General features: G+C 43.5%; 1 protein-coding gene across 8 annotated transcripts in view; it reads right to left on the reverse strand.

Moving 5' to 3' along the window:
- Positions 1 to 375: 375 nt before the first annotated feature.
- Positions 376 to 17557, reverse strand: part of TRAF3 (TNF receptor associated factor 3) — an 84088-nt gene continuing 66906 nt past the window's right edge. For 7 of the 8 annotated variants that reach the window (XM_053368933.1, XM_053368854.1, XM_053368688.1 and 4 more), the window contains 4 exons: positions 12537 to 12629; positions 7391 to 7531; positions 6840 to 7014; positions 376 to 3801 (listed from right to left, as the gene is read on the reverse strand). In XM_053368933.1, coding sequence (XP_053224908.1) covers positions 3230 to 3801; positions 6840 to 7014; positions 7391 to 7531; positions 12537 to 12629 — 981 coding nt within the window. In that variant the 3' untranslated portion in view covers positions 376 to 3229. The remainder of the gene's footprint in view (positions 3802 to 6839; positions 7015 to 7390; positions 7532 to 12536; positions 12630 to 17557) is intronic. The other variant, XM_053369188.1, reaches the window with a different exon arrangement.

A 17557-nucleotide genomic window follows, 5' to 3' on the forward strand; every position in this document is an offset into this window, starting at 1 on the left:
CTTTTCTTGCAAGGTTGCGGGAGGGATTGCTTTTTAACAATGGAGAGAATCTGCACTATGAGTTATATGAGGAGCATTTGATATAATGAGGATGGCAGAAAGAAAGTAAAAAATCCATGTCACGATGGAGGGAAAATAATTATAGCAACCAGTGTCATAGCTGGTGCTGTATTTACTCTGATGTTCGGCCTTCTTTAAATGTAGTAACATTTAAATGCCGAGGTCCCAATCAGGATACGGCCCAACGAGATTTAAGCTTTGGGAAGCTGTTGACTTAATTTAAACACCATAAAGCGAAAACATAGAACTGTAAGCACGTCAGAGAGTTGACTTCAGAGAGCGAAAACATAGAACTGTAAGCACGTCAGAGAGTTTACAAGCTGAAAATTAGACTTCTGTGGACTCGGGAAAAAGAGAGACTGCACTGACTTCTACTCTGTTCACATTTTCTAGGGTTTCAAAAAGAAAGAGATGTTTTGAAAGGAATTCTGCACTGCATGGGGTCTGGGTCGTCCTCTAGCAGTATCATATTCAAACAGGACATAAACTGTTCGTAGAAGACCGCGCTCGTAAAATGCCCATGACGTAATAGCAATGAGGAGGGTGAGCCCTTTGGACATTTCCACTAGGGAATCCTGTTTTCAGTAAAATTCTGTAATGCATATACAAAAGCTCAGCTGCCTACATTCATGACTATTAAAATAGTACCACAAGCCAACTTAACACTTTCCTCTAAAGCAGAAGGTTATGGGTTTACACCGGCCTGCGTAAAACTGCGCCAGGTTGTCTCTTCGGCAGGAGAAGTCTTCCTTTTGTGTCAGAGCTAGGATTTTAACGCTTGCCTTTCTCACGTCAGTTTGCACCAGCGGACACAGCTAAGTTAGTACCATAAGAGAAAAATACAGTACTTTGAACCATGGAAGGCAAGAAGAGGAAGACAGGTTGCTACTGAATGCTTTGGCTGCCAGGCAGCAGGCAGTACTTAAGCAGGTGCCTGGGAAAAAATAAAAATAAAAATAAAATAGCCCCACGAGGATCACTCTGCATGCACGGTACGTATATATTTGTTAACAGAACGAAAAGGGGGCGGGGAGCCTTTGGCAGGCACTGAGTGAAAAGGCACAGCCATAAAAGACAATGGCAAGAGCAAGGAACTTAACTACGATGACGTGAGGTTTCAACTGAGCCCTAGACATGGAACTCTGGCTATAACACCCGACCGAAGCGGAAAGGTTGAGTGGGTACAACAATTGACTGGTTAGGAAAACGGGGGTCACAATCCCTCTGCCCACGTGCACGTCAGCTCTGTCCAGGGGGAGCACTCTTAAGTGTTACACAGCCACCCATGCAATTAAAAAGCAGCACCCACATGGTTGGTGTAGTACAGGTCAAGCGATGCCATTAGACTTACTAGTCGCACAAGGGACTATTAAAAACAGAAGTCGGTAAGTTCTGTGGGTTGCAATCAGCATGATTCGAAGGCTGGGAAAGATGTTTCCTAGTAAAGGCTCAGGTAGTAGTTTATAAGAGCAGGGTCCTGTGGGTTTTCCCTGCAGGGATGCATGTTGCACCCGGCAGAAAACCAACCCCCCTGAAGACATCCCCTTGCAAATTCTGAAACCGAGCCAGTTTGAAATGATGTTAGCTCTGCTACCTAGGAGCATGGCATCATTGAACAGCAGCTCTCCTTGGAAACAGGGGCGCTGTCAGAAGTCCTGGCTCCATAGGAGCACCGTGCACCAAATATATATATATAGCACCTGAAGAAGTAGTATTCCACAACACTGAATGGATGGAATATCTGGTTAAGTCAGAAGCGCAGCTGTTGGGCTTCTGTTTCCGTATCTCGCGAAAAATATTGGCGTGGGTTTTTACAGACCAGTCAGCACATTATGCCTAAAGTCCAGTTAAAAAAAAATGACCATTTCAGGAATCTGAACTTAAAATCTGAATACAAAGCTATGAGCTATAAAGCAGCACGTTACAGCTAAGGCACATGAATTGCATGCAAGCCACCGTTTCTCCATTTAAGACACTGCTTTCTCCTAACGGACTGTCCTCTGCACGATGCGGTGAATTCCTAAGCAGAGGACCAATTAGCAGGTTTCCTATATAGGTATTACTCAGCACTATGCCCCCTTCTCAAACACCAAAAATATGTTGCACATATATGCTTTAGCAAAAAAATAGATTATATATAGATATATAGATATATTTTTATAGAGCTTGGTCTGAGCGCATGAGGCAGAACTTTAAAAACATACAGGATTCCGTTTAGAACTCCAAAGTTCAACAAATGCCCTATTTTAGGGTGAAAATTATAAATCTGATAATGATGCACAGCATCCATGAGTGATTATTTTTTCTTAATTTTGAAATAGTGTCATTAACTACGACATATATTGTTAGGTTTACATTTCTAAAGAGAAATAACAGCTGTAGTTGAATAGTTTCTTTTCATATCACAAGTGATAACCTGCATTTGATCTTTTTTTTCTTCCAAGAAATATCAGTCTATCAACAGTTTTAAAATAAAATGCTTTTTTTTCTGTAGCAATTAATAGAACTCTAAACAAAAATATGACTCTGATTTAGACACTTTCGAGAAGATCTGGACATTCTGTCGAGGTCTTCTGGCAAAGTAATTATTTTAAAACAGAGACCAGGAGAGGCCTTAAAAATAAACAATATACTGTATTTCAGACAGGATTGCACTTATCGATTTTCAAAGTAATAATATCTTTTAACTGCAATGTTACTTCATAATTTCTTCTTCTTCTTTTTTAACTTAACATGCTGACAGTTTCTAGCTAACCCACATGTGAACTTTTACTTTTGTTTTCTAGTTAAAAAGGAATAAAAGTTTCATGTCTTTTCCAGCACAGGATATTTTGTCTTTCCCCCCCCTTCCAACCGATTAGAGATTACCAATAAATTACGAAAAGGTTTTCTGACTGTAATCGTTTGTCCTCGTGAGGATTAAGTGACTTGTCAGAACTCGAAGTGTTCCTATTAGTTTTAATTAGAAAATATACCATGGTATGACTTCTTAATGGGTTGCTACGTTTGCCATTGGACCCCTATGCAAATTTATGCCTCCAAACGCTTCCCTCTGATAACACAAGATGGTCCCCTCTGAGCTTTAGGGACCTCTTATTGAAGACAGGTAGATATAAAAAAGAGCCCCAAATGGAGTTGTCTTCTGTTGAATCTGCCTCTCTGCTATACGTCAGGGGTCTGGTAGGTCCGATGTATCCACTATGACTTTAATAAAAATAGTATCATCTTTAATATATGTTCCGTTTTCTAGAACAGTCTGTGCAACAAAGACTGGGCAGCCAGAAGCAATATTCATTTCTCCGGTGGGCTTCTTGAAACTACTGCTGTTGGGGTCTGGTTTGAAAGCATCCCCTAAATGGCGCCTGGAAGGTCCTTGATCCATCAACATAAGGGTGACTTTTTGCTTGAAGGGCCACGGAAGCAATGCGTCGTATTCTCCCCGCATGATGACAAAGAACAAGGACAAGTGCGTCCCTTTCCCCATGCCGTCTCCGTTGAGATAAACTCTGGCACACATCTTATAGCCGAAGTACCCCGTATAAAAAGGTTGACTGTATAAGGACAACGTCTTCCCCATCACTGCCTCTTGCTTCCGACGTTTATAATCTCGGATTTTCCAGATCAATATTCCATTGTAGCTGGCCGTTTCCAAAACTTGAAAGCGGAGATCCATATCAGCCAATCGGATGTCGTGGACGCTCAGCATCTGATCATGCCTAGATAGTTGGGATTCTAGCAGACCTGGAAGGAAAAGAGAGAAAACCCAAACATTGTCAAGGAAAAACGTTTATTCGGGGGGTTTTCAGGTCAGTTTTTAAAAACGGTATTGGGCTTCTTTTCCTTGTGACCTGAAAACACAACGTGAACAATGTAATACGATGGATCTCAGCAGTTAACACACACACACACACACACACACACACACACACACACAGTGGTACCTCAGGTTACATACGCTTCAGGTTACATTCGCTTCAGGTTACAGACTCCGCTAACCCAGAAATAGTGCTTCAGGTTAAGAACTTTGCTTCAGGATGAGAACAGAAATTGTGCTCTGGTGGAGCGGCAGCAGCAGGAGGCCCCATTAGCTAAAGTGGTACCTCAGGTTAAGAACAGTTTCAGGTTAAGAACGGACCTCCGGAACGAATTAAGTACTTAATCCGAGGTACCACTGTGTGTGTGTGTGTATTACTGCTCGTGCAGACAGATGTATTCCAAGTGCAAAAAAGATGTAAAAAGCTCAATATGAAATGTTATCAGCAACAAAAATGCAAAGAAAGAAAGCAATACTTTGACAACATGACCCAAAACACAGCCTTAAGACAAGGCACACCTCACTGCCAGTTTCTAATTAATGCTTAGTCCACAGCACTTTCACTGTGACATTTTGCTCTGTGAAAGTTGCAAAAAAAGAAGAAAAACCTTGCAATTTTGACTAAGTGTTAAAGAAAGGTGCACAGTAGCATTCCACAGCAGGCAAAATTGGGTGTGGTGGGATGACTTACCTGGCTTCCCAACCCAGAGGTGGCTGCTGGGAACCAAGGAAAGAGGGGCAAGGCAGTGGAGAGGTCAGCAAAGTGTGGACACAGCAGCAGCAGTAACGGCTCATCCCCTTCCCTGCTGCACCTGCCCCAACCTCTCCACTGCCTTGCCCGTCTTGGTTACTAGCAGCGACCTGGGCATTAGGAAGCCAGGTAAGCAACATCCCACCCCACTTGCCACTACTAGTACTTGTTAGTAATAATATAATAATTTATTATTTATACCCCACCCATCTGGCTGAGTTTCCCCAGCCACTCTGAGCGGCTCCCAGTCGAGTGTTAAAAATAATACAGCATTAAATATTAAAAACTTCCCTAAACAGGGCTGCCTTCAGATGTCTTTTACAGATAGGATAGCTGCTTATTTCCTTCACATCTGGTGGGAGGGCGTTCCACAGGGCGGGCGCCACTACCGAGAAGGCCCTCTGTCTGGTTCCCTGTAACCTCACTTCTCGCAGCAAGGAACCGTCAGAAGGCCCTCGGCGCTGGATCTCAGTGTCCGGGCAGAATGATGGGGGTGGAGATGCTCCTTCAGGTATACTGGACTGAGGCCATTTAGGGCTTTAAAGGTCAGCACCAACACTTTGAATTGTGCTCGGAAACGTACTGGAAGCCAATGCAGATCTCTCAGGACCGGTGTTATGTGGTCCCGGCAGCCACTCCCAGTCTAGCTGCCGCATTCTGCATTAACTGCAGTTTCCAGGTCACCTTCAAAGGTAGCCCCACGTAGAGCGCATTGCAGTAGTCCAAGCAGGAGATAACTAGAGCATGCACCACTCTGGCAAGACAGTCTGTGTGCAGGTAGGGTCTTAGCCTGCGTACCAGGTGGAGCTGGTAGACAGCTGGTAGACTTGTAGGTATTTTAACAATGTAGGAACATAAAAAGGGGCTTACTGGTTCAGACCGAAGGCTTACATATCATCCTGCTACGACAGCAGCCAACCAGATGCCTATGGGAAGCCCACAAGCAAAAGAGGAGCACAAAAGCACTTCATTGCTCGCAACATACAGCAACTGTGGTTCAAAGGCACACCAGAGGTACTATAGCAATCAACTCAGAGAAGGAGAAGTTATATGCTTAATGCCTGTATATATTCTCTGTGATCTCAACTGAATAACAGGCCTGCTCTATGGGACTCCAGAATCAATTTTCAAAATTCATGGTCTCCAGCAACATAAGTCTAAATGGCTGTGCCCCATTGTGCCCCCCCCCCTTTCAGGTGGCAAGGGGAAAAGCGCCCTGTGCGCTGGTGAAATTCCACCTGTCGCCATCAGGCACAACACCCCAACCTGAGCACTGAGTTACAGATCGATATACTACTGTTCAGCAATGAATGGACTGCATATTTACACAACAGTCCAAGCAAGGTGCATTAACAGATGGCTTATTCTTCATAAAAGTTATTTTTTTTCTTGCTGATTCGCGTTTGAAACAAACCGTATCGGGTAAGCCGCTAAGAAAGGCCTGCGTCATATTGCTAATTTGTGGTTTTTATTACTTTGTTCACAGAATAAGGCAACGGCCTCCTTTGTTTTATCATGGTGATGCTCAGATGAAACATCCCTCTGAACTACACATAAAAGACTGTAAGCCCTACAGTAAAAGCAGCCACAGATTATAAATGGGGAGACTATTAAGGATTGGGGGGGGGGGGGAACGATGACATTTTTGAAAACCGATTATGCTTTTGAATACTGATTATGCTTTTTCCATCAGTGGCTGAAAAAGCATACCAGCAACTTGTTTGAGAGGTACTAATGTCTGCATGAGGAGCATCTAAAAGTTGTTATTTACCATCAAATTCAAGATTAAAGAGAGTTAAAGCGGGTTACAACCACAGGAATAAGGTGGGCCCTGGAAACACAAAATTTCAGGTGTCAAAGGCAAGGTATAAAGAGGACTCATAATGTTCGTTATTAAGGGGTTGGGCCACACAACAAAACTGCATAGCCTGGTTTTCTCTGACAGCCACATGGTTTGGCAAGCGAATCGCATAGGCTAAGGCCCTCAATTGGTGCTGTAGCACAGATACAATGGGGATGAACTTCTGAGATGGCTATTAAGCAGACAGCTCTCAAGAAGCTACAAGGTTTGCAGTTATTGCTTGTCTTCAGAGGGAAACATCCCCAGCAGGAGTTCCACTTCAGAATGCACCTTATTAGTTATTTTGACAGGATCTGCCAGGCAAGTTCCTTGCTGGCTTTGTGCTCAGATTTTTTTTTTTAATTATTTTTTACCTGCATTCCTATTTCCTTGCCCGGCATTCTTATCGACGCTTTCCAGCTCAGTCACTCTGTTCTGGAGAGACTCGACGCTGCTCTTCATGCTGTCCGCTTCCTCCCAGTTCTGTCGGAAGGGACGGATCTCTTTGTCCAATTCTTTCAGCTTCTCAGCTTGGCTGTCTATCACTCGCTTTGAATGAAAAGAATAAATAGTTTTTTTTAAAAAAAATAATATTTAAAAGGAAACCTCCAAAGGAAACAAGAGACGAGGGAATACAGGAAGACTCGCTATTACTGAAGGAGGATGCGGGAACTGCTATGATGCAAGCATTTAAAGTAAATAAACGTGCATGGATTGTATTGAACTCTAGTACAACCCACCCCAATAAGCCTTCGTAGCAGCAAAGTAAATGGCAAGAGACGTGTTCGACTGGACTTTATTCCTAGGAAAGTGTATATAGGAGTATGGCCTGAATTGTCATACTTTGCTCTGCAAACAGGAAGGCAAAGAGGAGAAAAATGCTCACCATGCTCTGCTCAAGCACGGGAAGAAATCAATAACTTACCTGTAAGTGATGTATTTTGGACTCATTACTCCGCAGCATTTCCTTCTGTCTCTCAATTTCTATTTCAAAGCTACAAATCTGATTATGTAAAGTTTGTATACTCTTGTTCTTTTCCAAACTTTCATTTTGGAGCATGGCCACCTGGAGGGGGGGAGAATAATCTACAATTACTCCCACCAGACGTACACAAAAAGAATCAGCCATGTCTCACAAGCAAGGAGGAGCATTCCAAATAAAATATATCTTCACTGTGTTTAGTGTATTTTCTAGCCCTTCCTGAAAGCAGATTTCTTCTTCTTCCTCCTTCCCCTGGATTAAAAGGAGGAGTACAACACTGGTCATAACTCTTAACTTCTAAGCAAGTTTCACTTATTTAGTTGGTCGTTCCCAAGGCTTAGATTTCTGGAGATAAGGAAACTGCATTATTTGAGGGCAATCCATACTGGGCATCCAAGTCCTTTACAATAGACAGGCCAGTAGAAAGACTTACAGAAGAAAACAATGACCGAAAAGGAAAATAGAAAAGAGGATGATTAAAATTGCTTCACCCCACTTGGTGTCTAAAAAGAAATAGGCTGTGGCTGCTTTAAGAATTGTATCTGAATGGTTCTTCAGTAAAGGACACAAGTCAAAACCAGCCTGTAATGATTTCCATGAATGCAAGATACATACTTAGGGAGCAATATGAAAGAAGAGGGGTGTGCACTGATGATATCATCTAAAAGAAATCAGCCTGTGCTTTGTTGTCGGAAAATACTTAGCGCACCTACTGGACTGTGCTGGAACCACAAAGAACAGCTGACTATCATTTTTCAGTCACTGTGAGGATCTTTGCTCTATTCATCAGTGCTTTTCTTCCCTTCAACCATCTCACACCTGGAACCCTGCCCTCTCGTCCTGGCAAAACGTGAAGATTGCATTCAGCATTCATCAGCAAAACAGCCAAAAAAGGAAACAGCTAGAGAGGGTATTTATGTACCTGAAATACCACCACAGACTGCCTAGGACCACCACTTGTGACCCATCTTAAAAAAGTAGGGAAGGTTTATCAAATGTTTCCGACACAATGCTGCCTATCAATAACAGTAAAAGCACACCTGGGCCAGTATTGATAAGGATGAAAGCATCCGGGTTTTCTACTGCAAGAGGGGTCAAACTCTTTATAAAACTGGTTGCCCTTCATTTTGCAATAAAGCCACACTTCCTTGCCAAAAAAAAATAAAATTGCTTCTTTCTCCCTACCCCCAAAATGAAATTGTGTATGAGCAGGAAGCAGGTGCTTTTAAGATGCAGAAATACTAAGGGGGTGGGGGATTTGACAGGCAGACTAGTCGGCCCACTGAGATGGCATAACTCAAGGATAGTTTGTCAACCCTGGGATTTCAGCCCTCAATCTGCTCTTGGCTTTCCTGCTGGTTCCTGGATCTATGAGTAATTTGAGCATTCAGCCCAGATTCCTCTGAGACATCGCAGTTAAGAGCACTCACCATGCCAACACATATACCCAAGCCTAGGGGTTAAAAAACCAAAACCAAAACTAGAGCCAGATTTGTTAAAAGTAGTGGGAGAGTATGAGGGCATAATACATGCTGGTTTTCTTTTGACATCTGAGAGGGGAACAGACCGTTGCCATCCTCAAAGGCATGGGTGGGCAAACTAAGGCCCGGGGGCAGGATCTGGCCCAATCGCCTTCTAAATCTGGCCCACGGATGGTCCGGGAATCAGCGTGTTTTTACATAAGTAGAATGTGTCCTTTTATTTAAAATGCACCTCTGGGTTATGTGTGGGGCATAGGAATTCGTTCATTCCCCCTCCCCAAAAAAATAAGTCTGGCCCCCCACAAGGTCTGAGGGACAGTGGACCGGCCCCCTGCTGAAAAAGTTTGCTGACCCCTGCTCAAAGGGCTGACAAGGGGGTTTTCTTGGTAAACATCTGAAGAAAAACATCGTTTTTCAGGTTCCCCTTCTGCACCAAAACAAAACAAATCAAAAACCCAAACCCAAAAATCTTGTGGCATTTGCCAGTTACATTCCAGCTATTTCGCACTGGACAAGCTGTCTAATACATTAGCGCACTAAATTCCCTGATTATTTCAGAAGGCTATTTTTAGAAACCCAACCACAAATGAGCAAACTTCTCAGCTTGTACCAGATTTGATAAAATGCTTATCGCTATTGCCTCGGGCTAAAAGAATAAAATCTCTTTCATCAGCTAATAGGTTTTATTAGAGAGGGGGCGAGGGGTTCAAAATTTGAATTTGGATTGCTAGTTGCGAGATCCTTTTTGAAAGAAGTTTCCGTCTTGTAAAACTGGGGAGGGGTGGCCATCCTACTTTGGAAAATTTTCTAAGTGAGGATTAATCCAGCAACTCTCCTCCAGCCATGCGAAGACAACTTCAACCAAACAAAATGGTAAAAACAGTGCCAATCTGAAGTACCAACTGTATAACTGCATCTGCAGATTATAGATACTACTCAGAGGTAGTGCTGGGTCTTTTGAGAAAGCCTTTTTGAGTGAAAATGGTGCCCCCCCCCAATCTTTTCTACTGTGCTACTCAGGGTATAGCTATGTAAGATGGCAGTTTGCTATCAGTTTAACAATTGTGGCTTCCTCCGAAAAATCATGGGAATTGTAGTTTAGTAAGGAGAGCTGGACCATAAAGAAGGCTGATCGACGAAGAATTGATGCTTTTGAATTATGGTGCTGGAGGAGACTCTTGAGAGTCCCATGGACTGCAAGAAGATCAAACCTATCCATTCTGAAGGAAATCAGCCCTGAGTGCTCACTGGAAGGACAGATCCTGAAGCTGAGGCTCCAATACTTTGGCCACCTCATGAGAAGAGAAGACTCCCTAGAAAAGACCCTGATGTTGGGAAAGATGGAGGGCACAAGAGAAGGGGACAACAGAGGACGAGATGGGTGGACAGTGTTCTTGAAGCTACCAGCATGAGTTTGACCAAACTGCGGGAGGCAGTGGAAGACAGGTGTGCCTGGCGTGCTCTGGTCCATGGGGTCACAAAGAGTTGGACATGACTAAACAACTAAACAACAACAAGGACATTGAGACCTATTTAAAATATTTTTAGCCATGCTCACAGAACTACAGTTCCCATGGTTCCCCAGGGAAAGGAGATGGCTTCTAAAGTCTGCTGCACAGATTACAGCTCAGTAGAGCAAAAATAAGAGCAAAAAGAAATGATTCTTTGATAAGGGGACTGCTGAGGATGGCTGTTTTCTTTTTTAATCTGTCAAACCTGCCTTTTATGTAGGCAGGATAGAAATCTCACAAATAAACAAACGAGACATGAAACAACCCTACAGAACAATCGTACGTAATTTTATTCCAGTAAGTGTGCGTTTTCTCCTTTGATTGCTAACAATTTATAATTGTTCAACTTACTTTATGCTGATTTGGAAGAAAAAATAAGTTTTAAATTTTAACTTACTAGTCCCGCCAACCAAACCTCTCACATCTTAAACCACATATGGGACTTCCGTTTTCTGAATACCTGATCAGTTTGCATTGAATTAGGTCAGGAGTCCATTTCCCCACCCAACTCCACTCCAGAGCTTTGTTTGTACCATGGACACAGTGACATGCTAAAAGGGAGCAGGCCAATCAGGGGTTGTTGTTTTTTTCCTTTTGCTCTTGGGGGCTTTGGAGATGGCAGCAATAAATGTGAACTATAACTACATATTAGTCCCCAAGTAGAAAAATGAATCAACTTAGAGCAACACCCATGGCTATTTCAAACCTAGATCTAGGCATCCAGGGAATTCTCCATTTTATTATTTAACCAAATTAAGAAAAACCAACACACACAGAGACATGTATATTAAACTATCTAGTGGGGGAGGGAGTTATTAGTTTGTTTTGTTCTTATAAAGGTAAAGGGACCCCTGACCATTAGGTCCAATCGTGGCCGACTCTGGGGTTGCGGTGCTCATCTCGCTTTATTGGCCGAGGGAGCCGGCATACAGCTTCTGGGTCATATGGCCAGCATGACTAAGCTGCTTCTGGCGAAGCAGCACAGTCCATGGAAACGCCGTTTACCTTCCCGCCAGAGCGGTACCAGTTTATCTACTTGCACTTTAATGTGCTTTCGAACTGCTAGGTTGGCAGGAGCAGGGACTGAGCAACGGGAGCTCACCCCGTCGCAGGGATTTGAACCGCTGACCTTCTGATCGGCAAGTCCTAGGCTCAGTGGTTTAACCCACAGCGCCACCTGCGTCCCCTGTTTTGTTCTTATTCTTATTCTTGTTCTTATTATGCATTTTGTGTTTTTATCTTGTCTTTTTATGCTGTGAATCGCCCAGAGATCTACAGATGAAGGGTGGTGAAGAAGAAGAAGAAGAAGAAGAAGAAGAAGAAGAAGAAGAGGAAGAGGAAGAGGAAGAAGAAGAAGAAGAAGAAGAAGAAGAAGAAGAAGACGAAGAAGAAGAAGGGGTTCTTATGCCAAGAAGGGGGAAAAAACATTTTCTGCAATGAAAGAGAGACACGGGTGCACTGATTCAAGTGTAGCCCTTCGTGGTACTCTCCAGATGTTGTGAGACTACAACTCCCATCATCCTTGAAGATTGAGCATGCTGGCTAGGGATGATAGGAGTCGTAGTTCAACAACATCTCGAAGGCACAACATTGGCTACGCCTGCCAAGTCTTCCCAAGCAAGACCCTTTAAAACTGAGACGCCAGAGAATGGAAGTTGACACCTTGTGCCTGTAAAGTACGAGGGGTCTAATCCTGAGTTATGGCCTCTTGCTCTACACCGAGCTGTTGGAAATTCCCACATTAAAAACATCCTTAAAATCAAGCAGCAATGCAGGTTTTAATAGCGTAGGTTTTTCTTACTTGCCTGTCTTTGTAAGGCAGCCCAATTGGGGGGGGGGGGGAATTATAATTAACCAGTTGGGAGTGAAAGACAAGTTTACCTATCTATATTATGCACATTCTACCAGTTAATGAAAACCTCTTTAGAAGACTTCTTGTTTTTCAAACCTTAAGAACAAAAATCTTGCAGCTACACAATTCATTGCTTTTGGAAACAGAGAAGTATTTCAGCGGCCGTTCCAAACTCCCACAATGGTATCCCTGCTAGACGCATAAAACATAAAAAGTAATGCAGATAAGGTGAGGAGGAGATGTACCTTATTTTCTAGACAATTACTCCACTCTTTCAATAAGTCTACATGCTGCACTGCTGAGGTGGCTTCATGTGCTTTAACTTGCTGGTTTGTTCCCTGTGACAAAGAACATGATTTAGCCAACTTCATTTCTTAGCCAACCCTGCATTCAATGTAGCACCAACCCACCCACCATAGGTTTGACCCATGATACATTTCTCAGGCATATTATTGCAACAAACCTGCTTTAATAATAATAAAGACACACAACACAGAGACCGCATTTGCACATCCTGCTAAACCATAGGTTGGTGCAAGGTGCACAAGCAAACAATGTGCCACAGGGAGCCTTGAGCTTGTGTGCTCCAGTCTTCCATTTCCTCCACCTGTGCAGCTGGGAGGAGGAGTTTCATGGCCCAGGTGTTGAAGCTAGATTGTTGTAAGGCAGCCTTCCCCAACCTGATGCCCTCTGGGTGCTCCTGGACTACAACTCCCATCATCCTTGCCCATTGGTCATACTGCCAGGGCTGATGGGTTTTGTAGTCCATCAACGTCTGGAGAGTACCACGGCCATGAGGGGCAGCTACTTTGACCTAACCATAGGGTGTTTTTTTAAATTAATATTTTATGGAGAGAATTTCTTTTATTAAAAAAAAGGGTAAGGAAAAAAGTGAGAATGAAAAAATAAAGACAAATACTGTTACACTACCACACATTAATATACAGATGAGAATATCCTTATCCTAATACACATATAACTGTCAATAACCTAATATATTCTGTGTAAACGCATTCCAAATATCACTATATCTATCCAAAGAAAGTCTGCGTCTATAAGCTGCCTGTCCATATGTTGCCAATCTCACGTTGTCAATCATTGATTAAGGGGAAGAAGAAGAAGAAGAAGAGTTTGGATTTGATATCCCGCCTTTCACTCCCTTTAAGGAGTCTCAAAGCCGCTAACATTCTCCTTTCCCTTCCTCCCCCACAACAAACACTCTGTGAGGTGAGTGGGGCTGAGAGACTTCAAAGAAGTATGACTGGCCCAAGGTCACCCAGCAGCTGCACGTGGAGGAGCGGAGACGTGAACCCGGTTCCCCAGATTACGAGACTACCGCTCTTAACCACTACACCACACTGGCTCTCGAGTGGAATTGTATCTCCACTCTTCCAATTTATCAGTATCAGTCTCTTGGCCATGGTTAATGGTATTTGCAGTTTGCCTGCCATGGCCAACTGCAGAAGCAAAAGCTTCTGAACTCCTCCTGGCATGGGGAGTGCATGACCCCAAGCCTTGCTGCAGCTCATTCCTGCTCATGCGCTTCACTGTAATCTGTGGCTTAGCATGATGTGCAAACACAGCCTGAATTCACCTTACATTCAGGGATGCTGGAGCCCCACCCCAAACCCCTCCTGCGTGGCTATAAAACTACCATGCAAAAAGAGGTTTTTGTTTTAAAATGCATTTCAGAACCATTTGTGTAACCACCAAAACAAACACACACACACACACAACAGCCTTCAAAAAGTAAAGGCTCAATCCACCAAACCTTGCCCGTGGGAAAAAATATCCCTATTTATTTCATTTAAACAGTATGTTGAGGAGATGAACAAAGGGGCAGGAACCCTATTTTTCTACAGTGTATTGTTAAGGTGAGACCTGAATCACTCAACTGCTTCCTCTACTAACCTGCCCTTAATTGCTGGCCATATAAGCAAGAGTTCTTCCACCAAGGGTCCCCGGAGGTAGAGGTGCATCCACACAACCTGCTTATTAAGCATTCAACCAGCTTGCACGGTGGCTGTTACGGCATCTGCCAATTAGGAAGTGTCCAGCCCAATTAGATTTGCACGGAGGTTGTACAACTACCCATCAATTGCTTTTTCTCATAGAATCGTAGAGTTGGAAGGGACCCCAAGAGTCACCTAGTCCAGCCCCCTGGGGCTCAACTAAAGCATCCCTGACATACGGCCATCCAACCTCTGCTTAAAAACCTACAAGGAAGGAGAGTCCACAACCTCCAGAGAGAGACCGTTCCACTGCGGAACAGCTCTTACTGTCAGAAAGTTTTTCCTGAGGTTTAGTTAGAATCCCATTTCTTGTAACTTGAAGCCGTTGGTTGGAATCCTACCCTCCAGAGCGGGAGAAAACACTCGTCCCACAATAGCTAAAGCAAGCATGTCCAACTCCCAAGAGACTGTGATCTACTCCCAGTATAAAAAAACTGGCAGTGATCTACCCATTGTTATTGTAGGGAGGAAGAGCATGCGTGAGGTGGGTGGATTGCCCAGAGTTGTTGAGTTTTTTGGGGGGAGGATTGCACAGAGTTTTTTTAGCTTTTCCCATGAAACCTGTACACGATCTACCAGGATCAGCCAGGGATCTACCAGTAGATCGTGATCTACTGGTTGGACACCCCTGACCTATAGCATGTTTCCCCATCCCTTTCCACTTATCACATTTTTTTTTTTTTTTTGCTGTGCAAGACTGCTTTAACCCATTTAACAATGCACACCTAAATTTGGCAGCCTGCAAATTCAACTGAACCCCTCCCACAAAACAGCGAGCCTGGAAGTGACCTGCAATTCACATCATCCCTGAACGTTGGGCTAAGTTGACTGGAGATAATGGGAAATGTGGTACAGTGACATCTGAGGACCCAAGGGTAAAGAAGCTCTTGTAAAACCTACATCTTCCCTGAAGACTCAGAACCCTAGAGATGTGGGGGCCATTCTCCAAAGGGCACAGACCCTGGGTTGCTGGGCTCTCTCTTCCACCGTTAAGCATGGTGTGGTCTGGAGAGAGTGCTTCTAACACTGGAACCCAAAGTCATCCAGTGCGGGTGAGTGGCAGGAGATCCAGGTCAAAACAGTTTCTTCTCGCATAGCATTCTTGGGATTTGCTGCTGCGAGATGCTTATGATGCTGCTTTTACAAGGGGGATTAGTCAAGTACACAGAAGACGAGGCTGCCAAAGGCTGTGTGATACGTCCTGGATCAGAAACAGCATGTTTCTGTATGGCAGCCCTAGGGAAAAGGCTGCTCCCTTCATGTCCTACTTCCCAGATGTGTCTAGCTAGCCACCATGAAAAACAGGATGCTGAACTGACAGGCCTTTGGCCTGTTCTCTCTTCAAACCTTTAAGGTTGGAAGCGAATCACAGATGTCCACAGAGTCTGGCTTCACTGTGTCTGGGGGGCACAACAACGTAAGAATAGCTTGCCAGGGGGCAATTTTTACTTGCTCCCCAGCAAGTGGTTATTTGCAACCTGTCTTCCCAAGCAGCAGTTTAGCACAATGCCAAATTTAAGCAACAAATTAGCCAACAAATACCTTTCAAATCTACGTGCTCTATTTTATTTTACTTGCTTTTCTACTCTATGGTTATCACGTTCCCAGGAAAAGGAAGGAAGTGTGAGGCAGAGAGAGGGAGAATGGTGGAAAAACTGTGAAAAGCAATATGCCTTCTGCTCTCTCCTGTGGCCAACGGGACACAGGTCTAGTTCTGCTGCTGCAAACCATTGCTCACAACCTGTTCTGAAGCCCCTGAACATCTTCACTCATTGGCCTAAAGGGTTAATTCCACAGGAGCAGAACTTGGTGGATTGTCTACCCAGGAAACTAGAGAAAGTAAACCAACAGGATTTGATGCTTTTATATATGGAAATGCTCATTGGCTGCATTTGGATATAATGCTAAACCATGGTTTAGTGTTACAAGGACAAGCTTCAGTGAGTCCTGCCCTTCCCCTTTCCCTCCTCTAATGCAGGTGCAAGGAGTCTGGAAGCTACCACTTCTGTTCTATATTAACAGCAGCTTTAAAAAGAAAAACTTATCTAGACCACTTTTTTTAAAAAAGAAAAAGAAAAATGTGTGTTGTAGCTTAGTGTTTTTTCAACTCTAAACTTTGGTTAATTTTAACTATGATTAAACCATAGTTAAAACCATAAACTATGGTTTGAAGTTGGTTTGTTTCCACTAACAACAGTTAAGATTAACTGCAAGGTTCAGATGACACACTAAACTATAGTAAAATAGAAAGCAGACACAGAAGCTCCGGGTTCACTGAGGCTTATTCTCATAATGCTTAGCTATGATTTAGCATGACGCCCAAGCCAGTTCACTGAGTGAAAAGAGAACAAGATGTTTGTGGGGTGTGGGTGGGGAGCAGATTGAAAGATTAAAATTTAATTCATCAACCCTAGAAATGGCAGTACTGCTTCAACAGAATGAAATTTCCCATTTTAGACAGTTTCCAAAATGCTCTGCTTAACGCTTTTAGGTGATCAGAAAATATGTGATCCTTACAAACACACACATCAGTATGAATAACTACTACATACAATTACACAGAAAACAAGTAATATGCAGAGTATGTACATCTGCTTGTTTCAGTCCCTTTAGGGGATGAGACACCGTGCAAAAAAGGTTTGTGTAAATTAACCTTTTAAATGTGCGTAAATTAAGATGCAAGTTTAATATTTCTGCGATTTCCAATGTACATGTTCTGTATAATAGGTATTCCAGTAAAATATATATCTACATACGCACAGAAACACGGAACATAAAAATAGTGATTGGTGATAAGGGAACAGAAAGCAGTGCCAACAAGACAAACTATTTCTACCACTGAGAGCAATTGTGTTTGTGTGCAAACTGTTGAATGCTTTGTTTCCCAGGTGTTAAGAACCCCTTGGAGGTTTCTTCACAGTGTAATCCTAATCAAGCCTACTCAGGAGTAAGTCGTATTAAATTCAATGCAGCTTGCTCCCAGGTAAGTAAAGATAAGATTACGGTCCCAGCCCTGTTGCTCCTCACTGCTCTTATGGCCTGTCTGTGCTACAGATATATAAAGGAAAAGGTAAAGGGACCCCTGACCATTAGGTCCAGTTGTGACTGACTCTGGGGTTGCGGCGCTCACCTCGCTTTATTGGCCGAGGGAGCCGGTGTACAGCTTCCGGGTCATGTGGCCAGCATGACTAAGCTGCTTCTGGCGAAGCAGAGCAGCGCACGGAAACACCGTTTGCCTTCCCGCTGGAGCGGTA

The sequence above is a fragment of the Podarcis raffonei genome, chromosome 1 (genome assembly GCF_027172205.1).
Source record: "Podarcis raffonei isolate rPodRaf1 chromosome 1, rPodRaf1.pri, whole genome shotgun sequence".
NCBI classification, from domain to species: domain Eukaryota; kingdom Metazoa; phylum Chordata; class Lepidosauria; order Squamata; family Lacertidae; genus Podarcis; species Podarcis raffonei.